Source organism: Chrysoperla carnea, chromosome X (assembly GCF_905475395.1).
Source record: "Chrysoperla carnea chromosome X, inChrCarn1.1, whole genome shotgun sequence".
In the NCBI taxonomy this organism is placed as follows: domain Eukaryota; kingdom Metazoa; phylum Arthropoda; class Insecta; order Neuroptera; family Chrysopidae; genus Chrysoperla; species Chrysoperla carnea.
In genome coordinates this window covers 8882936-8908366 of record NC_058342.1, presented here as the reverse complement: position 1 = coordinate 8908366, position 25431 = coordinate 8882936, and the positions used below count along the sequence as shown (strand labels likewise).

Sequence of the window (25431 nt, the reverse complement as noted above, 5' to 3'; positions counted from 1 at the left end):
TCTTACACACAATTTTGTAAATGACTATCAAATACCCAACTTTTCAACGAAATGTATGCAATTACGACCAGAACAATCATTTCAAAATAACACATTTAATAATCCGATTCATTATCGCCCCTTACAGTATAGTCAACCGACTTGGTATCAAAGTCATTTTCAACCCCAACAAAGTCGATTTAACAGTTCACCAACTTGTAAATTACAACTACCCAGACCTAAACCTATGGATATTTCGAGTGGAAATACTAAGCAATCATTCCATCAAATTAATAATATTACCGCTTATGATAAAGTCGAAAATTCTCAAAGTAACCCATATGATAGTTATCTAAGTGATCAATATGATTCATATGATACTAATGCCTACAACTCTATTTCATTTGATAAAACTACTAAAATTCCTGAAAAAGAACAGTCAGAAACTTTAGATGTACCTGTTGATGATCAAAATTTTACAAGGTGGAAAATAAAGTTACTCGGTAATAACTTTAATATAGACCATGAAACTAATGAAACTGTTAAGAGAAAAACTAACGTAGACACAATATCTAGAGTTCAAATAAATAGTTTAAATAGCAATAGTATTCAACATTCAGCCGAAGAAAATCTTAATCGCGATATAAAAGCATCCAAACGAGCATTAAATAACTTTCCACAGCAAATAATAATTAAATTAGGAACAAAATATGAAAGAAAACGAACTAAATTATTTCAAACAAAAAAACGTATTATATTAGCAATACCAAAAATAGATGAATCCGCAGCCATTAAAATTTTAAAGACAGAAATTGTTAACGATAAACAAAATGCTATCTATACAGAAGATAAGATTTTCAACGTTATTCAAAACACATATGTAAAACATTTTTCAAAATTAAATATCGTTCGGTGCACTAAATTCTTAGAGGATGTTGAAAAATCTGATGAACAAACAAAACTTATAAAAAACTATCATGAATTATCAATCCATCGTGGGATTGATGAAACACTGAACCATCTTAAAAGGCTATATTATTTTGACAATATGAAGTCAAAAATTCAAAAATATATAAGTAATTGCGATATCTGTAAATTAAATAAAAATGAAAGGCATCCACTAAAGATCAAATTGACACAAACACAACAGGCAAACAAACCATTTCAAATTTTACACATAAATTTATTTTATGTAGATAATACAAATATTCTAACTATCGTAGATAAATTTAGTACATATGGAGAAGCTACGGTTATGAAAGCAAGAAATTCTAAATATGCTCTAGATGCGCTTAAAAATTATTTATCAAGACACGGCATACCTGATCTCATAATTCATGATCCAGGCATGGAATTCGAAGGTAGTGATTTTAAAGATTTTCTGAATCTATATAAAATTCGTACTCACACTACTTGTGCTAAAAACTCAACCGGAAACTCACCAATTGAACGATTTCATTCAACCTTAGTAGAATTAATAACTAAATTTAAAACTACTCATAAAAACCTTACAATAGTCGAGCAATTAGATATGGCTTTATTAACTTATAATAATGCAATGCCACATTCAAGTACCAAGCTTACACCTTTCGAAGTTATAAGAGGATTCCGAGATAATCAGATTTTAAAACCTAACACAAATAATATACATTCTACTTGTGCTAATCAATATACAGAGGAAAAACAAATTATGGAAGATTTAATTACTAAACAGAACAATAAATTAAAGCAAAAATTAGTCCGGAACAAAGACCGAATTGATCTCCCACTTTTAGCAGTAGGTGAAAATGTTTTTGTAACAAATAGCCGAAATAAAATAGTACCCAAATATACAAAGGACAAAGTAATAGAAATTAAAGGTAAAATTTTTAAAGTTAAAAATGCCCAGAAAATACAAAATTATCACAAAGGAAAAATTAAAGTGAGAAAAAAATAATCGATTTGAATTATGTGAAACAACAGATAACGACATAAAAAGATATTAGCACTGCTCAAGGACTATTCGTATTGAATTAAAGAACCAAAAAAAAAAAATAAATAAATAAATAAAATAAATAAATAACAAATCTTACAATCAAATTTTTTTTTAATTCGGTTTCAAGCTAGATATTTTGGTCAACAGCACATAAACAACATAATTACTTGTATTCGAGTAGCTACAGAAAACGTTATTTCTGTACATATTTTGAGTTATAACGAATTGAAATTAATCAAAATTAGTTAGATAAAAACATTATTCTAATCAACTTAGAACATGTTTATGAGTTATTAAAATAGAAAGCATTAAATTCAGCTAACTTTACTTTAACGATTATATATCCTATCCCTACAAATTATAGTAAAATAAATCCCGAAACTAATTTAATCCTACATAATCCCAACGAATATTCATTTATAAGAAATAATAATTACAAAAGAATAGAACTAGACTACATTTGTTACCCAACACAACTTCATAACAGAAAACTTAATACATGTGAAATGGAAATACTGGAAAATCGTATTGGACACTGCATTTATTAGCAGACAGAAATGAATATTATATTAGAACTAGTTACTAATCATGTTATAATTTTTACAAACACCGGATTAAATATTAGTTCGTCATGTGAAAAAAAAAAAAAAAAAAAAAAAAAAATTACCATTTTTGTTGGTAAACTTCATATTACCCTGAATCAATGTTATATGGATATGAATGGTATACGATATGGAACTTTGGAAACTACATATACTAACATCGAAGTGGAACTAATATTATTCAATAAAATAAACATCTCCTATAAACAACCTGATATTAGAATGAAAAAACTAGCTAACTACGACTTAGAAAATACAGGAGATTTGGAACTGGCATAAATTATATTTTCTAAAGTATGGTCCAAGGATTCATAAAACACAAACTGTGCCAATACCTGCAATTAATCGAACTCAATTAAAAATGGTTGTAATATCAATACCAATGCTTTACGTTGATCGAACTTCCTCGTAAACAACAGAAGTTCATTCTAAGAAGGGAGGAATTATATATTCTCTAGTAGTTATATTTTTTTTAGACTTAAAACCATAATATAATGCAACATGTGCATGTTACGCATTTGTTTATTAGTTAACATAAATTAGAATAGTTATTTTAGAAAGTTTATTTTAAATATTGCTATACTCAAATATTTCTCAGAAAACTGACCTTTAAATATAACGAGAAAGTTGACCTTTAATAATATTAATGTTAAAACATCTGGACGGTCTAAAGTGATGTACAAAGGATCATATACAAAAAGGATCTTTTAAAAACACATCCTTTAATTACAAAGTAGTACTTTAAAAGCATATATAAAGTAAACTATCTAATGTACAAAATACTTAGTATCCAAACTTTTTGACGTATGTTCGGGTTCGGATATCTTTGTTTCAATAATACTTATTATTACAATCGTTTGACATACGTTCGGATTGTTAAATAATTTGTTTCATAAAAAATATTTATTTTTAATTGTTGTTACTTAACATTTTGTACAAGTGTAAATTAAATTGTAAATTTAATTAAATAAATAAATTTTTATTTAAATATCTGGTCTACAAGATATTAATCGCGAGAGCCAGACTTGCCGTATTTTGCGCTATTTTCAAGGCTCTGTAAAAATTATAAATATTAGAGATACAATTTCGGCAGTCGGAACTTTATTTTAGGAAATTTCTTCATCTTTTTGGATCTTTTTCAGATTTTGAAAATTTTCAATATTTTTTGAGTTATTCAAAAAAAAACTGAGCCCCCTATTTTATTTTTCACTTAATTGTTTATAACTTTTGCAATTTTTTTCAGCGCCATTTCGGATTTTTCAGTAAACTTTCTACATAAAATTACGAATCGAATGACACCTGTTTCGTAATTTTCGGAGAATATACAAAAAAGTTAGAAAAAATCGTACATGTGAACTAGACTAAAGTACTTCAAAGGAAAAATGTTTGTTTCAAAGGCACACATCTTATACCGGCATCGAATTCGAAGTTTTTAAATTTAATTAGTTCTCATTCTGATTCATAACTGACAAACATTAGATGAACGCTTTAAATAACAAAGTTGCTCTTTATAAAAACGCAAATATTTTTTGTAATCCGAATAGGTTAGATAGTAATTGGTAGCAAAAATCTAGCTTTTGTGCGTTTGTTCATTTAATTTGAACCAAAATGGTCTTTATAGAAATACGAACCACGTTTGTTGGATTTATTGGAAAAAAATTTTTTCGCCTATTGTCTAGTTTTTGCAGAAACCATTATATGAAATAACAATTTTGATACGAAAAAACAATCTTGGATAATCTTGTCAGTCCGTTTTTCCCTAAACTGTACGGTTTGCGAAAACATTTTTCGAACAAAAATTGTTACGTTTTTAATCAATAACAACTTTCTAAATTAATTCATCTGACAATTACCACTTTTAGAGTAGAGAGTAGAGTTAGCTTGATCTTCGAGCTTGAAAACTTACGTCAACTTTAATGCCTGCGTAACATGTGCGCCTACACACTCAACGTTTTTTGATTGAAGCTTTTTTATCAATAAACCTTATTTTTCGATTTCCAAACATAAGAATTATAAAAAGTGCAAGACTTCAAACGTGACGACACTTGCTAAAGTACTTTATTAATACAGCCATGCATGAGACATACTACATTTCATAGCTCCGTTGGTACACCACATCCATGGAAGGACGTTGCTTTTAGAATTTCGTACTCGAAGGGTTACCAACGAAATACTTAAGATTCAGCAGCTCACCCGGAATTACTAACATTCTGACGCTCGCCCGTTTATCTGTCAGCGGGCTACAAAAGTTCATAGTTTGTACGATTTTTTCCCAATATTTGTTTACGAGTTCGATTATAACTTGATCGATTTTTATTTAAAATCGAACTTGTTAACCTCCCTCACAAATACCTTTTATACCATGTATATATGACATATATCAAGGTATACTAAGTTTAGTTTTTAACGCTTAAAAATATTGATGCTACGAACAATTTTGGTATACTTGTTCATAAAATCACCAAATTCTTTTTCAATTTCCGTCAGTCTTTCTGCCTGTAAATGTAAAAAGTGTTCCTTATCAAAAAACAAAATTTGTTTGAAGCATTTTTTCGTAAACTGTGGTGTCCATTTTCGCCAAAAGTATAATAGATAGGGAGTTGGAAAATTTGCAGATAGCTTCAATACTCTGGAAAAAACTTTCGAAAATCAAATAAATGACTAAGCAAAATAATGTAAGCATTATTATTTAACTCTTTCTATACATGGTATTTCAACAACTCAATCAATAGTTTACTTTCGCTTGCTTATTTTAACTTCCTTCAATTCATTTTCATTTAGAGCGTTTGTTTTTCAAATTACATTCTGTACATTGTGTAGTAATTTTTGTTCTTACATAATAAGAAAAAAAAAATTAAGAAGCTTATGCAAAACTCTACGTGGACTTGAACCAGTGTCTATAACATTGCAACACCATAAAATAACTATGGCTTTAACTAACTGAGCCACACTATCTATAACAAAATTGGTCAATTTTAAATAATTTGTATATAACTTTAAGGCAAGCTTTCACAATTGACAATGACATCAAACATTACAACATATTAAAATTCAAAACAAAACAAGATTCACTAATATTTGAAATGCTCAATAACGAAAAGAACAAATATTAAATTTTGCACCATTAATTAAACACAAATAAAATTATCACTATAAAATTTGATTAAAACTTTATTAAAATAAAATAACAACAAGAAATACGTCTACTCATCAATACGACCATATCTGAATACGGAATCGAACAGAGACAAGTTATCGAAATAAGTTTTTAAAAGAATGTACATGCACTGGGTGCACTTAACTCTCCAGAACACATTTTAATAAAACTCTGATATTTGAGGCTGCGGGACTTGCATTCTTGCCCAGAAAACATAATAGGTGGTAATTGACGCTCACAATTGCAAACATTTCTGCATTATTCTGACAACCTGGATCTTTGAAACAATCAATCTATCAGCACTATCAGGAAATCGATGAATACGGTATTGAAACGCTACAAACTAAAGCTTTATGAAAATGATTTAATTTCACTTAATTCATCCTCTTACAGCAGCATCAATCGATATTTATTTAACTGCAATACACAAACTCGAAACAATTTTCCAAATTAGGACTGCCAGCCGATGTCTTTTCCGTTTGCTTGTAAATTGTCTCAAATATGAGCTTAACAGTGACCAAAATTGTCCAATTTGTAATCCACAAGAACCGGATGTTTATTTACAAGTTTTAGATCACAATATTTGGACATATATCTTAGTGGAATTTCCGACGTCAATCTGTTTAATATTGAGTGTATTGAAAAAATGAATGACATTTTTAGATTTGCAGTGTCCGCTTTTCGATTCCGTGCATTTGTATTGGACGAGTAACTATACTTTAAGTAGTATTAGCAAAATACCAAAAAGTTTTATTTTGTGTCTGTCTTTTGGATTTTGATACTTGTTAAATTTATTAATTCTTAAACATTTAATAATTCTTATTGAAATACTTTTGCTATTTATTTTTGTTAATTACATACTGAACTCAAATTGTATTGTAATTTTATTATTATAACATAATAGGCTGGTTTGCTGATATTTCTGATATTTCACAAGTAAAGTTAGAGATTGGACAAGGAGTCTAAAACAAAAATTGAATTTAAAAATTCGTTGATTGATTGAATGATTTGTAGGATTATTTTCAATTTACAAATTTTTTATTTTTTAGGTTTCAGCGTCGAATGCAAAGAAATTCTACTAAAACTAGGATCCAAAATGAAACAAAAGAAACGAAGGTGGGCAAACCACCAATATTTACAGAAAGCTTGGCTCACGAAATTAATCCTCCTATTCAACAAGTATTTGTTAAAAGTGAACCGGAATCTACATTTTTAGAGAACTTCAATGATTTTGACACAGATATCAAGCCGGATTCTCTGCAAGGGCTACATAGCGAACATGAATCAACATTTCCAGAAGTCTTTGATGATTCCAAATTAGATATTAAACCAAATATTATGCAAATAACACAAAGTGAATATGAATCGACATTTGATTCCGAAATAGATATTAAGCCAACTATTGTAGATATACCAAAAAGTGAATATGAATCTATATTTCCAGTTGGCTTCGATGATTTCAAAACAGACATTAAGCCAAATATTGCGCATATAAAAAAAATGGACAATTCTACTCAAGTAAATTTTTTACCAAATGACTCTAATTTTGACATTTTCTTTTGTAATTTAAATCAAAATGGTAACAAGTGTGTGGCTGAAACGCAAGCATCTTTTCGAGATTATGAACAGATAAATGGTAGAAAAGTGATTGTCAGAAAAGTTTATGATTGGCATGGAAAAGATGTGCGAATATGTATTGAATAATTGTAATTTAACGAATTAAATAAAATATAATTTAATTATTCCATTCTTTTGTGCTATTCCTAATAATTTGATTTAAAAGCTAGATCACCTTTTTAGGTGCTAACTAGCAGCCAAACCCGGCGTTGCTCGGGTTAAAATACATCGCATGTTTAATGATAAAAATAATATTTAAGGAACCATTTATTAACGTAAATATTATAGATTTCTATCTCTAGAATATTCAAATAGTTCGGTCTTTTTCACTTGTCAAAATTACTTGAATTTGTTTCATTACTGTTCACTCTTAATTTCAATTAATCTTCTCTCGACTGTAAACACGATCAGAATGAAGTCACTGGATTTTGGTTTATATATCGTCGAATTTCCAAATTTCTAGTACCAGAACACTCTTGAATTTTTAGTTGTATATCACTTTCAAAGTTAGAAATATTTAAAAAAAATTTAATTAGATTAATATTCTTTCCATTTATTCTCGCTTTGGTTTCTTTTTAGATCCAAACTCTGTAGTTCCTCAAGAAAGACTGACTCAAGTCGCCGAAAGAGCCTCCTTTTATACTCTGAGGTTGTTCTAGAGGCTTCTGGTTAAAAGAATGTTCGAGAGAAGGGTTATATTCTATTCTATTAGCTTCTATTGTCCTTTTTCTTAGAAAATCGTTTACTTTAATAAAATTTAAATCCAGACAGAATTTTTTAATATAAATAACTTACTTTTAACAATAAAACCCTTGAAAAAACACTTAACTTGGTTGAAATAAAAAATTTTAAATTTCGGAAGAAGGCCCAGAAAGTTCGTGTCCGGTTCTGGCTTGATAGTTCTACTGGTCGTCGAGAGTTGGCGCTAACAGCACTCGGCGGTCAGTTTAAAGTTGTTCATGATTATAGTTGTCGGTTTAAACAAACTTTCTAGATCATTTTTAGAACTTTCTAGAAAATTTCGAATGGATTTTGACCTTTACACACATTTTGGAACTTTCTAGATCATTCTAGAAATTTGTTCTGAAAATTTCCGAAAGTTCACATGAGTAAGAAAACGACAGAATTATATTTTTTCACATTTTTGCCACCCACCACAACCAAACTCCCTTACTTTCAGCAGGAGACCAAGGGGTATTTACCGCCCTAACGGGAAGTTGATTATAGTTGGTGTTCATAGACACCATGAACACCAACATGACACGGACACTGCAACTCAATCCTCAAAGTTTCGTGCTTAAGGAAACGCAATTAGGTGCTAATTAAGTACCTACATCATTATTTACTCACCATGGCAATGAACCAAAACCAAAATACAGTATTTTTGATTATATAGTAGCTTTTAAAAATTTCTGCCTACCCTGTCTAAAAACTCTGTGCACGCCACTGAGCTCAACTCAACCAACTCGTAATTAAAGCAATACAGAGTTATCAAAACATAAAATAAGAAACTCTTTTTTTCCGCTTATTATGATCGTTTTCATCTTAATTTCTTGCAAGAAATTAACACTTAATTATCACGCTTAGTTTATACTTGATTGAGCATTCGTTCTAGTTTTAGAGAGACCTGATTTTTAGATACGTTGTTTTGCGAAATTCGAAGCTTTCGTTTATTAATTTGGCAATTTCACAATTCTGGCCGTTTAGCATTTACTAGCACCTAATTGTCTTTCCTTAACATTCATTATTTCATTGTTATTTTAATTTTGTTGCGTAGCATTGCAACTTTGAATATTGAGTGGCGGTATAAGGTACAGAACACCCAATTCCTGACTTTGGTACCTAATTAGCATCTAATAAGTCCCTAATTTTGGTATTTTTAAGTGCGATTTCTGTACTTTACGTCTTTGCCTTTTATCGTCATCTACTGTGGAGATTCATGGTAAATATCAAAGTTTTTATTTCTAATTAAGGTGAGTATTTCTCTGAACTGTTTTATGAATTTTGCTAAAATATATCCCCTGCAGGACACACAATACAAATATTTAGATAAATTTATTTAAAAAATTGATTAGCTAGACCAGTTTTTTGACAATTCTTTTCAGTAGCATCGAAACCAGTCTAATGAATTTATTTCTTTAATAAAGACCTAAATATTTGTATAATTTTTCACTCCAAGAAGTAAAGAAAAACCATTTTTCTAGAATAATTTTGACAAAAAAAAAAAAAAAAAACTACGAAAAGCGGGTTTGGATGCGTAGTAAAATTTTTTACGCGAATGATATTTCAGAGGTATTGTTCATATAACCAGATTTTCGTGTCTATGACTTATTTAAAGTTATACGAGCGCCAAGGCAAGTTTAGACTGCACACCAAATTAGGAACGAGTAACATAAGAGTAATTACGATTAGCTAATTCATACTGATGATGAATACTTGGTTTTCGAATTACGTATCTATAGAATACAAAAAACTGACATAGGAAATTGGGGCAAAAATCGAAATTTATTTCGAAATATTATAGAGTTCTCATTTACTATCTCTGATAATATTTATATTGGGTGAGAATAAAATTTCGTATGCGTTTTTAGACGATATCTCAAAAATTCACTCAATCGTTAGATGAATTGATTTATTTCTTATTCATAAAAATATTAATGTTAAAAACAAAATTTTGGTATAGGTGTTCATAAAATCATGTTATTGGTAAATTTGCGGTTGTCCGTGCGTCCGCCCGTCTGTGAACACGATAACTCGAAAACGAAAATAGATATCAAGCTGATTTTCATTGCTTACTCAGGACGTTAAAAGTTAAGTCGAGGTCGTAAATGAACAACATAGGCCGAGATCTTGGGTCCGTAGGATTGTTCACTTTAACAGATAGAGAAACACTTTAAATTAGAAAGTTTTTATGGTTAAAAATGTAACATTTTTGTTCGAAACATTTGCCGAAAACAGTATAGTTAACGAAAAAACGGACTGAAAAGTTTTACCCAAAATAATTATAACTTATAATTGTTTCTACGTCATCAAGACACTCTTCGAAAAATATTTTCCAATAAATCCAATGAAAGTGGTTTATTTTCCATAAAAACCATTGTTCAAATTGGAATGAAGAAACACGCAAAGAAATTAAAACTATGTCTCAACTATTCGGTTATTTACAAAAAAAAAAATAAGTGCTCGGCTATTGTTTGTAAGTTATGGATCAGACTGAATTTTTTATTGAACCCGGAAACTTGATCGAATTGAATACCCGTATAAGATGTGTACCTTTGAATATATCATTTTTCGTTTGAAGCATTTTCCTCGATTCAACTTATTTTTCGAGTTTTACGTATATATCAAGCTAAAAACTTTGTAAAATGCTCAAACCAACTCAACCAAATATGTGAAATTATATAGTACAAAAAGAAAACCAAATTAAATACATTTCAAATACCTCCTACGCTAGCTTGTACCTGTACCTACTATAAGAGAATAAATATTTTATTTACAATTTTATCAATACAAATGCAGTTTTTATTTCATGATCAATTTATTTATCTTTATTAGAATAAACAGTTAGTTTACGAATGTATGTAACATATTATATATCAAAATTAGTCGAACAGACCATGATGTAAATATTGTGTGCATGATTAAATGTGAACAACAATAATAAGTAATAATAATAAATAAGTGGATAAACAAAGTAAAAATTCATTGAGTTGAAAAAATTGCATTCGTGTCTAGAACTCGAATAGCCTAATTGGTAGGGCGCTTGACATGAATCCAAGAAGTCCGGGTTCGAGTGTTTTTTTTTTAATTCTCTCTTTAATTAAAATTACTAGACAAGATATTTGTCAATAATTAGTTTACGAATGTATGTAACATATTATATATCAAAATTAGTCGAACAGACCATGATGTAAATATTGTGTGCATGATTAAATGTGAACAACAATAATTAGTAATAAGTTAGACTATTAATAATTTTCTTCCTATCCACATCCTATCCACACTTCACACTTTTTAATTAACAATTCTTTTATTGGACGAATTATTAATCTTTAATAAAAATAAGAAAAATTTGAAAGTAGTTTCGCATGAAGCATTAATCTGCACCTACATAAAAAATGATACAAATGATCATATAGAAAATATCCATTGAATACTTTGACATTAATCACTCCCAAAACACTTCAAACAAACCTTTACAAACGATTCCTGATCTTTGAAAATTTCCCGATTAAATAAAAATAGTTTTAATGTCAAATAAACATTTACATAAATTAAAAAACAAAATTATTGTAAATGAAGTAACATTTGAATATTGCCGCCATTAATATAACCACAAAAAATCAACTAAAAAATAAATGTAATTAATTAAATAATTTTAGTGTCCCAAATGATGAAACCGTGTTTAATGTGATTCTCAAATTAATTAGATTAGTCTCCATGTAAACTATTATCAAATAAAGTAAAAATTGCGAAAATTTAATTTTTTACCTTCTAAGTATACGCTTTGAAAAACTAATTAATTACATGAAAACTAATCAGTCCAAAATAATAAAAATATATTCCTAAATCTTCTCAAACGATTCCCAGTTGAATAAGAATAGTTTTAATGAAAAATAAAACTTAACATTTACATAAATTAAAAAAACAAAATTATTGTAAATGAAGTAACATTTGAATATTGCCGCCATTAATATAACCACAAAAAATCAACTAAAAAATAAATGTAATTAATTAAATAATTTTAGTGTCCCAAATGATGAAACCGTGTTTAATGTGATTCCCAAATTAATTAGATTAGTCTCCATGTTAACTATTATCAAATAAAGTAAAAATGGTGAAAATTTAATTTTTTACCTTCTAAGTATACGCTTTGAAGAACTAATTAATTACATGAAAACTAATCAGTCCTAAATAATAAAAATATATTCCTAAATCTTCCCAAACGATTCCCAGTTGAATAAGAATAGTTTTAATGAAAAATAAAACTTAACATTTACATAAATTAAAAAAACAAAATTATTGTCAATGAGGTAACATTTGAATATTGCCGCCATTAATATAACCACAAAAAATCAACTAAAAAATAAATGTAATTAATTAAATAATTTTAGTGTCCCAAATGATGAAACCGTGTTTAATGTGATTCCCAAATTAATTAGATTAGTCTCCATGTTAACTATTATCAAATAAAGTAAAAATGGTGAAAATTTAATTTTTTACCTTCTAAGTATACGCTTTGAAGAACTAATTAATTACATGAAAACTAATCAGTCCTAAATAATAAAAATATATTCCTAAATGTTCCCAAACAATTTCCAATTGAATAAGAACAGTTTTAAGGGAAAATAAAACTTAACATTTACATAAATTATAAAATAAATTATTCAGTAATATTTGAATATTGGCGCCATACTGCTATATAACAATTAATGGTTCAGGTGTACGGTTAATTAACATAACCTGTCAATCAACTAAAAAATAGGTGTAATTAATTAACATTCCCAAAGTCTGAAACCGTGTTTATCGTAATTCCCAAATGATTTCCTTTCGAATAACATAAAAATTAAGTGGATTTAATTTCCTACCTGCTAACTATACGCTGAAAAAAAGAATCATTAATTACAGGAAAACTAATAATTCCCAAATTCTAAAATTCTATTCCCAAATCCTCCCAAACGATTCCCAAATGAATGGAAATAGTTTGAGTGAAAAATAACAATTTTATCTGCTAAGTATACTAAATTTTCACCATTTTTACGTTATTTGATAATAATTTACATGGAGACTAATCTAATTAATTTGGGAATCACGTTAAACACGGTTTCATCATTTGGGAAAGTCTAATTAATTTATTAATTACATTTATTTTTTAGTTTATTTTTTGTGGTTATATTAATGGCGGCAATAAATCCTAAATAATAAAATTATATTCCTAAATCTTCCCAAACGATTCCCAATTGAATAAGAACAGTTTTAAGGGAAAATAAAACTTAACATTTACATAAATTAAAAAATAAATTATTCAGTAATATATGAATATTGGCGCCATACTGCTATATAACAATTAATGGTTCAGGTGTACGGTTAATTAACATAACCTATCAATCAACTAAAAAATAGGTGTAATTAATTAATTTACATTCCCAAACTCTGAAACCGTGTTTATCGTAATTCCCAAATGATTTCCTTTCGAATAACATAAAGATTAAGTGGATTTAATTTCCTACCTGCTAACTATACGCTGAAAAAGGAATCATTAATGACTGAGCTAAGTATACATACATACATACAAGATACACGCGAAAAACATAACCACTTCTTGACAGTCAGATAAAAATAAAATTTTTATTTACAAATATGGCTATTTACAAATATATATTAACAAGAGCTTAAAAATTTTCGAAAATTAAGGCCTAAGTTTTTAAAACGAATAAAAGCAGTGAAAACTTTTCCTATCATAATACCTTGGATAATCGTCAAAAAATTAAATATTCCAAACTATAAAATTTCTTATTTGTTCCCCAAAAAAGCATTACAACGACATACAGGATTCTTGTTAAAACTGTTGTAGAGTACGGACGAACTATACAACAATAACAAATAATTTTTATTTATTAAAAATTAAAATCACGAAATTGTTGATATTGACAAAAATATATGTATTATATGATACTATATTCTCATAAACAACTTAATAAACAGTTAAATATTTTAAATTTAAATCAACAGAAATATTTCTAAACAAAAGTGTATACAGTGTGCGCGAAGTGAGAGAGTACTTATTTTATATCAATAAATGTTAGCCAGACCAGGATGGGATGAGATAAAAACGTTAAGTCAAGAAGAAAACCAAGATGATGATCAACCGCCAAATAAACGTAAATCCAGGAAAAGGAAAAATTTACCGCCTGCCATTAAAGAAGGTCAAGGAAATAAAAGAAATAACCCCGGAATTCCCACGTCAAACAGGTACGAATGCCTATCATCGGACGAAGATTGTCAAATGACTGAAGCCTCAAACCCACCAAGGAACAAAGTACCACCTATTTTTTGTTCATAATATAACCAATTACAAAGCGCTTGTTAAAGATCTTGATGAATTAACTGCGGAAAGCTATACAACGATTTTGAAAAGTAACCAAACATATAAAATTAATCTCGGTTCAGCTGATGATCACCTCGCATTTCGATTCACATAGTATTAAATACCATTCCTTCTGTCCACCAGATAACAAACGCTATTCCGTCGTAAAAAGAAATATGCCATACAACCTAAGAGACGATGACATTAAAGAAGAGCTCCAGAAAAAATATTATGTTACAAAGGTAACAAGGTTATTAAATAAACAAAAACACCCAATACCCTTGTGCGCAGTGGAAATCGACATCAATGGAAACGAAAAAGAAATTTTAAACCTGCGGTCACTTTTTCGAGCTGTAGTATCAGTTGAGCCAAGAAGCAAAAGGAGGGATATCCCACAATGCACTCGATGTCAAAGATATGGCTACACCCACAATTTTTGCAAACTTGACGCACGATGTGTTAAATGTCTCGAATCACATCTCTAAAAGGATTGCAAAAAGAAAAGTACAGAAGACCCAAAATGTGTCAACTGCGGACAAAAACATCCGGCAAATTATAAGAGGTGTGTTCACTATCAAAACTAGAAATACAGAACGAGACCCAGGATGCAACATCCAGTGGATAAACACTCACCCAACCAAAGCACTCAAAATTCCTATCCTCGAATCAACAGCACTCAAATGCCTACATATGCAAACGCTACCAAAAACAATTTACCCCAATCATCTCAATCCAACCCAATCACTTCTTTTATTGATCAAATTCCTAATCTTTTCTCACAATTTGTATTTCCTAATTGACCTCGTCAAACCTCACATCGAATTTCTAAAATCCGTGTTCTTCCAACAATTAACATCTCTAATGACCCCAGTAAATAAATAATGGCTGACAAAAATATAATACATAATATAAAAATTCTAAATTGGAACGCAGATGGACTTAAAAATAAAAGATCTTCACTCCTATTTACTCTACAATCCGAAAACAGACAAATCGCGTGTATTACTGAAACACAATTAATACCAACAGAGAAAATCAGTTTCCCTGGATATGTGTGCCATAGAAACGATCGAAATATCCCAACCGCATCTGGAGGTGTTGCTGTAATAATAAAAAAAATATCCCTCATAATTTACTTGAAACTCCGACATTCAAAAATCTGGAAGCCATAGGAATTGAGTTGCTGTTGAAAAGCAATAGGAAAATAAAAATATACAGTGGTTACAACCGACCAAACAAAAGTATTGCCGAACAAGACATAGAGTCAATATTTATCGACAATCAATCCACACTTCTCATTGGCGATCTGAACTCTAAGTGCGTGAGATGGGGTTGTCAAAAGATTAATCCAAATGGACTTAAATTAGAAAAAATTACAAACAAAAATCTGATTGAAGTTCTCGCTCCACCTGATCCCACACACTTCCCCTACAACAAGCGCCATGGCCCAGACATTCTGGACATCGTTCTACAAAGAAATCTCTCCAATACAATGTTCATAAAAAACTTAGATGTATTATCTTCTGATCATACCGCTGTATTGGTGAGTTTCATAGAAGAACCTCTAAAACCATCAAAAAAGAGACCCATCAAATCCGGAAGAGTTAACTGGGATATTTTTGAAACCGAAATTAATAGAAATCTCCACATAAAAAGGAGTATTTATTCAAAACATGAAATAGATCAAGCTATACACAACTTGACGAACACTATTATAACATCTGTAAATAATGCTATTGAACAAACAAAAGACCAAATAACCGCCCAAAATAGTCTTCCACATCACAAACACAAAAATAAAGCAAGCAAACATTCGAATTATTAAACTGTATCCTTTACTAAATAAAAAGTCCTCACTCCGTCACGAATGTGCAATCCTCCTGTACAAATCTCTCATCCGTCCTCTAATCACATACGCCTGCCCCGTGTGGAGAAATATCACAAGGACACAGTTAAAAAGGTTACAAGTGATACAAAATAAAGTCCTAAGAATTTGCTTGAAAGCCCCATGGTTTGTACGTAACAAACAAATTCATACCAAAGCAAACATCGAAACGATCGAAGACCACATTAATAGACTGGCACAAAAATTTAATGGACATTTAATCAACTGTTCTCAAGCTGTTAAGTACAAACTAAATGTAATTCCACAAGAAAGAAGACTTAAAACAGGCTTACCACAAAAACTTAAAAAAAAAAAAACGCAAAGAAAAAAAAAAGTTATCAGTGAACATACTGTATAAGTAAAAAAAATAATAAAGATTTTTATTTTTTTTCATTGTGTTAAGTTAAATAAATGTTATTTCGATAGTTCACATTACATAAGTGATAATACACATTATAGATTTTAAGTTACAGAGGAGCCTCGTATATGAGTGCCGACCTCTTACTGTCAAATTCTTAATTCATACGACATCTTTATGTAGATAACGGCTGCGTTTGGCAGAAAAAAGCACTAGGAAGCGCTTGTAAGCAAAATGGCGATTGTTAAGCGGTAAGCGCTGTCAAATCTGTCAAATAGTAAATAGCTATATTCCTCTAGGACGCTAAGTTACCTTTAACCGGGGAACCTAACCTAATTTAAATATATGTTTGTAAATTATTCATATTAAAAAATTACCAATAATGAATAATATATTAAATAATTTTGTGAATGATGAAGAATGTGTCAGCGCAACTGAAGTTAGCAAACATGTCCTGGCCGAAAACTTGACAGTTTGTTTTTCAGCGCTAGTAAGCGCTCTCAAACGCTTTTTTCTGCCAAACGCAGCCAATGCCTTGTATAATATTGTATATTGGATCTGGCAAATAAAAAAGGAAAACAAAAAAAGCGACATACAGTGGCCGGGAAGGCAGGGATAAAATAATTAAAGAAGAATATGAAAGCATTATAACAGACAGACAATGGGCGGGCAAGGCAAGAAAAAAAATAAATTAAAGAAGAGTATGTAAAAATATAATCAACAAATTAAAGATATAATTAATTGCTTTTTGACATAATGCCGATAGAATTTTTTTTTGATAGCAAATTTAGTTCTTTTACCAACTAAAACTAAGCGGCAACATCAAAAATTTAAGAATTATAATTCATATTGTACATAATTTGAACGAAATACCATACCATATATATAAGCAAACATTGTAAAAATTTGTTACCAACAACATATTAACAAGCAAAACTAAGAAATAAGAAACATAAAAAATGAAGAAAATTTCGCGCTGAACCCCTTATAAAATATTTATGGCAGCACAATTTGTCGAATGTTGATCACACACCGTTGCTACAACATTTAATACTATCTCATGTAAAGCATTAATTAAATTTTTTACTAAATCCCACTTTTGTATTTTTTTTTTTTTTTAATAAAAATTATACTCTTATAACCAGTGTGTCATGGAATGTAAAAAATATGCAAATTGATACTTAAATAGTGTTTTGAATTTTAAATATTTCAAGAAACTTGTATTATTTTGAGTAAAGACCAAATAATGAAAAAATTAAAAATGCGAATTTTGTCATAAAAATCGGTGTATGGGAAAAAAATACTCTAAGCAAATTTTTTGTAATAGTTTTTTTTGTTGATATCTCTAACCATCTCTGATGATAGGCAAAATATTAAGAATCGGAACCTATTTATCAATTTGTAGTAGGCTGATGGATGTTTAGGCCGTTCAATTATGAATTCATTGAACGCTCCCTAAATATTCTGTCTTGACAGTTTAATGATTGATAGTTGACAGCGCGTACAATTCAAATCTGTTTACAACTTACAACTGTAAAAATACTGCTGCTAGCTCATCAATCATTATTCTTACTGTTCTGTTAATACTCGGGCTTGGGACACTCGTTCTCAACGCCATTTGCGAAGTTTAATTTCAAAGTGAATTTCAAATCGTATTGAATCTCTAAATTCTGCAGGAGAATCATATTCTCTCCAAACTGATTTCAAATCAGTTAAGAGTGTTTTTTTCATATATTTCTATATTTTTCGTCTTTTGCGTAATTCTCACATTTAAATTGAACGGTTTTTCTGTAATGATATTTGAGTGCTACCACGTGCTGAACGGGTGTTATTTGTAATATTTCAACATTAAATTCAATTTTAAAATAATCGGTGCAACAATATTAATGCTATGAGCTCTTTGGATTTTATTGGCAAATTATGAGTGCATGGTTTTTTGTATGGTCGAAGTTATCATCGTGGTGCCGTGTATAACGTTGCACAAAGCATGAGGTTTGATTAACCCTATAGTATATACCCTATAGTATATACCCTATAGTATATACCCTAATATGACCCTATATCCTTTTTTCCAACTTTTTTTCTAACCAAACCGTACTAAATCATTTAGCCATCAAAAACACGTGAGTACAAATTTCATTTTTTTTACAGTCCATTAAGTTCGTCCGTCTCATTTTTGTTCGGGCTTTGCCCCTACATTTTTTGCAACTGTCAAAGTTTAAACAGCATTAATGTTGGTACAAATAGGAATTGTTTATTAATTTTCACTTAGTAAATTCAAAAATTCATTTAATTAAATCGCCTATGATTTAGTGTTATTCAACGTTTAATTGATTTCATTAGTTTCCACTTCTTTTATTCAAAGCTGAATGCATTGGTTTGGTACCCTGTTTGTCAATTTCAATCAAGTTCATTTTTATAATTAATTTTTTTTCTGAAAATTTAAATTTTGAATTGTTGAGTGTTCATTTAAATTTCATTTATCATTCATTCAATTTTTCCTTTATTTTCTTCAATTGTTGTTTTACGACATATTAAAACAAATTTCAATTGTTAGCTCACCAGTACTGAATGTCCGGGTAATTGCTTGCTGATTTATCTAATTTAGAGTATTTATTCTAAATTTATTGGCCGTTGATAATATTTCAATTATTTAAATGCATTTGATTACTTAAAAGTAATCCTGATAACAAATCAATTTACTCGATTACCAAGTTGGGAAATAAAATTGTGAAATTCGAGCCTCCAAACTTTAAACGAGAAATTCCTCAATGTAAGTGATGTCAAAGATTCGGACATACCCAAAATCACTGTGGAAGATCATTTAGATGTGTTAAATGTTTAGGCAACCACTCGACAAAGGATTGTCCAAAAAAAACCAGGGAAGAGCCAGCTAAATGCGTTAATTGCGGCGAAAATCACTCAGCGAACTACAAAGGTTGCTTAGTCTATAAAAAATTGCTAGAACAAAAGTATCCAGCTTTAAGAAAACGACACATCGAAATACCCATCCCAACCCCTAGAGCCAACACACCAAATTCAACTCGTGAAAACTTTTTCTACGCTCAAGCAACTAGCAGTAATATCCCTAATTCTAAAAAACCAACAGTAGAACCATCAAGTTCCAATCATAACGAAGAACATAATGTAGTAGGTATCATGAAAGAGTCATTCTCAGAATTAAAGGAAATGTTCCGCGATCTTATGAAACAAAATAGTGTTATGATTAATTTATTAACTGCCCTAATCAGCAAAATGAAATAAAATGGCTCAAAATATGCATATTGTTTTATGGAACACCAATGGCTTGGCGAATCGACGTCTTGAACTAAACACGTTTCTCATAGATCATGATATAGATATAGCACTGATTTCAGAGACACGTTTCACATCAAAAAGCTATTTAGCTATAAAAAAAATTACTGCGTTTATGATACTAAACATCCTAGTGGAAAAGCTCAAGGGGGAACAGCTGTCATTATAAAAAATAGCCTGAAACATTATGAAATTGAAAAATCCTTTACCGAACAAATTCATGCTACAAGTGTTGTCGTTGAAGATTGGGTGGGTCCAATCACAGTCTCGGCTGTTTGCTGCCCACCAAGACATTCAATTAGCCAAGAAATGTTTGAAAACTTTTCCAGTACCCTTGGTAACAGATTTATCTCTGGCGGCGATTACAACGCCAAACACACATTTTGGGCGTCCAGACTCATCAATCCGAAAGGCAGAAAATTATTGAAGACAATAAGAGAAAATCACCTTGATCAATTATCCACTGGGGAACCAACTTACTGGCCTTCAGATTTAAACAAGATTCCTGATCTTCTAGATTTGTTTGTAATTAATAATACTAATAATAATAATAATAAATGTATCTGTATTTGCAATAAAGCTTACAGCGGTTGATACATTCTCTATACTAATAGTAAACAATGCTTTTAACAATAATATAAGAGAGAGAGAATAAAAAAAAGAAAGTATATATAAAGTAAAAAATTAAATTAAATGCATTAATTATAAATTGAAGCTTAAAGTTAAATCTTAGACTAAGTATATAAATGTTATTCGAATAAAAACAAAAATTAAATCGAATAATTAGTAAATTCTTTCTACATTGAGTTATTTCCAAAATGTATGAAATGCAGCAAACAGTGCAATTATTCGTTTAAACAAAAGCTCCTCAATTTAAGACCGCCATTTACAAAGTGGAAAATATCTTTTATTTTTCCTGGGGACAAACTTGACAGCAAGACCATGAAATTATTCTCGTAGTTAAAATTTGAATTTAAATACTTGCAAATAAAGTGGTTTCTCATCGATTTATAAATCGGGCATTCCAAAAGAAATCGTATAAGTGTTTCAGGCTTTTTATAATTACAAATAATACAGAGTTCTTCTTGTTTCCATTTATATAAACAGCCATTTGTATGAATTTTAACGATTTGCTTCCCTGAGACTCTGATTTGGCTAACTAGCTTTATCTTACTAAAATTTAAATTCATTTTAAGGTATTTTACAGAGTCGTTCAAAATATACTGATACATAGGGCTGTAACTGGAGTTCAAAATTATATTTTTATCCATGTTAGAAAGTTCTCTTTGATAATTGGTAAGAATGATTTCGCTGTTTTCTTTAATACTTTGTGCCCGTTGTTCATTCCATGTGTTTATACAACCAAGATCCCGAAGTATCTCTCGTAACTGAGTAACCCAATTGTATTTGCAATCCATACCCCCATTTATATCAAGTGACATTAATTGATTGTAACATGTTCTTGGTAGTCTATTGGCATCTAGTTTCAAAATTCTTTCCCACCAGCTTAAAACCCTTTTTAATGCTTCTACTGCAATATTACCCTACCCAGTTTCCCATCGAATGATATAGTTTGGAGTATTCTGTGGCCAACCAAGTACAGTTTTGAAAAATATTCCTTGGACCCTTTCTATATTTCCGAGATATCGTAAACACCAGATCTCAGCCCCATATAGCAATGTAGTTGACACTACACTGTCAAATAGCTGAATTCGGGCATCCCAGGGTTGCATTTTGGATTTAACCATTATATTCTTGATTCTATGTATAGCTGTCACGGCTCTATTAACAGCATAGTCAGCAGCTTTAATTAACAATCCAGAGGAAGAGAATTGGACGCCAAGATAGCAATATTCTGACACGATATCAATAATTTTGTCGTTAATTTTGAATAATGACGTTTTTAACTTGCCCCCTTTTCTAAAGATTAACATTTATCGTCTTTTCGGTGTTTATATCAAGTTCATTCTCCAAACAATAGAGCTGGAGTTTATTGAGTGCTCTTTGAGCCATGCCTGGACTGTCAGTTAGCAAAACCAAATCGTCAGCATATAGTATTAGCAAAACATCAATTTTACCTACTCCCACACCTCTGATCCCGTTGTTAGCCATAAACTGTTCTAAATCGTTGATAAATAGATTAAATAACAATGGTGATAGAGAGTCTCCTTGAAGTACTCCTTTACTAATATTTATTTTTTCACTTTTATCACCATTCAGAAATAGAGTAAAGTTAGCTTTTCGGTAGAAATTTCTCATCGTCTTTATAATTTTACTACTTATCCCGATCTTATATAGTTTTTCCCAGCGTAGAGAGTGTGGTACTGAGTCAAATGCTTTCTGAAAATCGACAAATGTGGCATAAACTTTGCTCTTACTATGCCTTATATTTATATTTACTATGCTGCTAAGCGTAAATATTGCGTCTTGGCACCCCCTTCCCCTCCTAAACCTAAACTGGCATTCCTGTATTACACCTCTGCATTCAGCCCAATGTTGTATGCAGTTTGCTATGACAGTTGTAAATAATTTAGCAATATGGTTCATAAGTGAAATTCCCCTATAATTATTAGGGTCGTCTCTATTTCCTTTTTTGAATAATAGGCTCATTCTCGAGTCCGACCAGGAATCAGGAGTAGTTTCCTTATTTAGAGTTTCATTGAATAAAATTAATATCTTTTCTAGCCAATTATTAGTGAGATTCTTTAAAAATTCAGGCCCAGCAGCCTTCCCAATTTTACAATTGTGTATTATTGTATTAAGTTCTGTTAGTGTTATGTTTTGGTCTAAATAGTCGTTTGTTCTTGTCGGAATTTCAACAGTTAAATTAATATCTGTTTACCTATGAAAATTTTTAAAAAACGTTTCCCATTCCGCGACGGGAATAGAGTTATGTGTTGTCCCCCATTTGCCTCGGAATTTGTTTATAATCGTCCAAAATTCGGTTGCATTGTGTATGTTAGATATTTTAGTTTGTAAATCGCTTAAGTATGCTTTTTTTTTTGGGTTTTCAACAACGAGTTATATTCAGCCTTTATTTTTATGTATTCTAGACGCCCTTCTTCGTAGTAACCTGATTTTTTATATTTTTTGAAAGATACTTGAACCTCACTTTTCTTTGCTAGACAAACTTCATTGTACCAAGGATGTTTCTGAATTTTAATTTTATTATTACTACTTCTATTACATAAATTTGAATTTTTAAATTTGAAAGCGTATCCAAGTCATTTATTGTCGATAAGTTTAGCTGTTCTACAAATTTTTGTTTATATTCATTCACCCATTTTAATTTTTCTGACTTATAATCTACGGATTTATTCGTAAAAGGTTCTTTGTTTAAGTAGTTTCTAATTGTTAAAAGGCTTGGCAAATGATCTGACGATAATATATAATCGAGTATTTTAAAATCAAGAATATCCCCAATTGCCATGTCATTCACCCAAACCAAATCGACAATACTTCTTCCCGTATTATTGACATAGATACAATGTGCAGGGTGATCACTTTTACTACGCCCATTAACGACATAAAAGGCCGAATTCTCAAAGAAACTGACTAACATTCTGCCTCTTTGGTTAACTTTTGTTAATGGTTTCTAATTGTGTCCGCCTATGCGAATAGATAAGAGAGTTTTCAAAGATCTTGCTGTCAAATTCGTCTGCAAAGTCATTAAGTGATCCTATGTGTGCATTAAAATCCCCGCTTATTATAATTTTTGGATCCGAATTTCTGAGTTGCACTTCCAAAATCAAGTCTCCCAATAAACCCATTGCCTCACTCATATCTTATTTTGGGTTTATATAAGTGAAAATGAAGAATATATTTTCTTTACCATTTTCTACTTGTATTGCAATCCACAGGTTGCTAACACAAATAAGTTTGGCACGAAAGCACTTTTTAACAAATACCGTAATACCCCCACTAGCCCTACCCAATGATTTTTCTTTTGTCGCAAGCCCATTAAAAATATTGTAATCTGTTAGAAATGGCGGTATTTCGAGAGAGTCTTTCCAGACCCAAGTCTCAATGAAACAAAGGATACTGTGTTTTTGTAGTATCTGTTGCTGCACCTCACCCAAATTGGAAATATTATTAAATCCGTGGCAGTTCCAGGTAACTATTGTTATATCTGTACAACGCCCTAGTTTTTTATAATTTGATTGTCTCTGTGTATTTTTTTTGCATCCTGGATTTTTGTGTTAGATGGTTCTCCCTCTTCGGATGACTGGCCTAATAACCGTTTTTTCCCACTTTTCGTTTGTTTATTTTGTTTTCTTCTTTCGCTGTCTCTAATTCTTAGTTCGATTGGAAGATCATCTTGATGTATATATTTGTACCCTTCAATTTTGTTTGATTACTAAATATTTTACGTTTAATTTTAATGGAATTTAAACAAACTTTAACTGGCCTTTGTTTTCCGGTTTTACCCAACCTATATATATTGTTTATATTTATTGGTGATAGATTTACATTAAATTTGTTTGTAATTAAAGGGATGTCTAAGCAGTACATGCAAATAAAATCATGTAATGATTTATCGTCCGACCATTCTCCAGTTTTACTATCGATATGTACGCAATTCATTCATAGAAAATGTATTCCCTACTTAGCCAATAGACACACAGATTGGAGCTACTTTCGGTGGCAACTGGATTGTAGCCTTAATCTAAGAATTCCCTTCAAATCAGAACAAAACATTGATTTAGCTATACAAGAAAAGCGTAGGTCTAGAAAAATCTGGCAACAAACTAGATTTCCAAGAGATAAAAATAATTTTAATAGATCGTCCCAAAACTTAAAACGTTTGCTGGAAAATTTGAAACAAAATTATATTCAAGATTATCTTGAAAACTTATCTCCCACTGAAGGTTCGGATTATTCATTATGGAAACCTACAAAACGTTGCAAGCAACCAAAACAACATGTGCCACCTCTACGCAAACCAGATGGATCCTGGGCAAGAAGTTGTAAAGAAAAGGCTGGTTTATTTGCACAGGACTTGAAGGAAGTTTTTTCCAATTCACAAGAAGCACCAGACGAAGAAATCTTACAACTTATAAGCTCTCCTCTACAGTTATCTCCACCCATCGAATCGTTCTCTTTAAATGAAATAAGTACGGAAATTAAATCACTAAATCGTAAAAAAAAAAAAAAAAACGTCGGGATTCGATCTTATATCAACAAAGATTTTAAACGAGCTTCCAAAAAACGGAATGGTCTTTATTCAGTATATTTTCAATGCTATATTAAGACTGGGCTATTTTCCGTGTCTTTGGAAGATAACGCAAATTATACTAATTCCTAAACCTGGTCAATCGGTCAACGAAGTTAAATCTTACCGACCTATTAGTTTATTGCCAAAATTTTCTAAGCTGTTCGAAACATTATTTTTAAGTAAACTAAAAGTAATATTGAAAAAGTCACCGTATAGTAAATACGATTACGAAAAGTTTTCA

At 30.3% G+C, this 25431-nt stretch overlaps 1 protein-coding gene across 2 annotated transcripts in view; it reads left to right on the top strand.

The window, feature by feature from the left end:
* LOC123302377 overlaps window positions 1–7422 on the top strand; it is a 54019-nt gene extending 46597 nt beyond the window's left edge. For both annotated transcript variants that reach the window (XM_044885290.1, XM_044885289.1), the window contains one exon: window positions 6763–7422. In XM_044885290.1, the coding sequence (XP_044741225.1) occupies window positions 6763–7417 (655 nt within the window). In that variant the 3' untranslated portion in view covers window positions 7418–7422. The remainder of the gene's footprint in view (window positions 1–6762) is intronic.
* Window positions 7423–25431: the final 18009 nt, after the last annotated feature.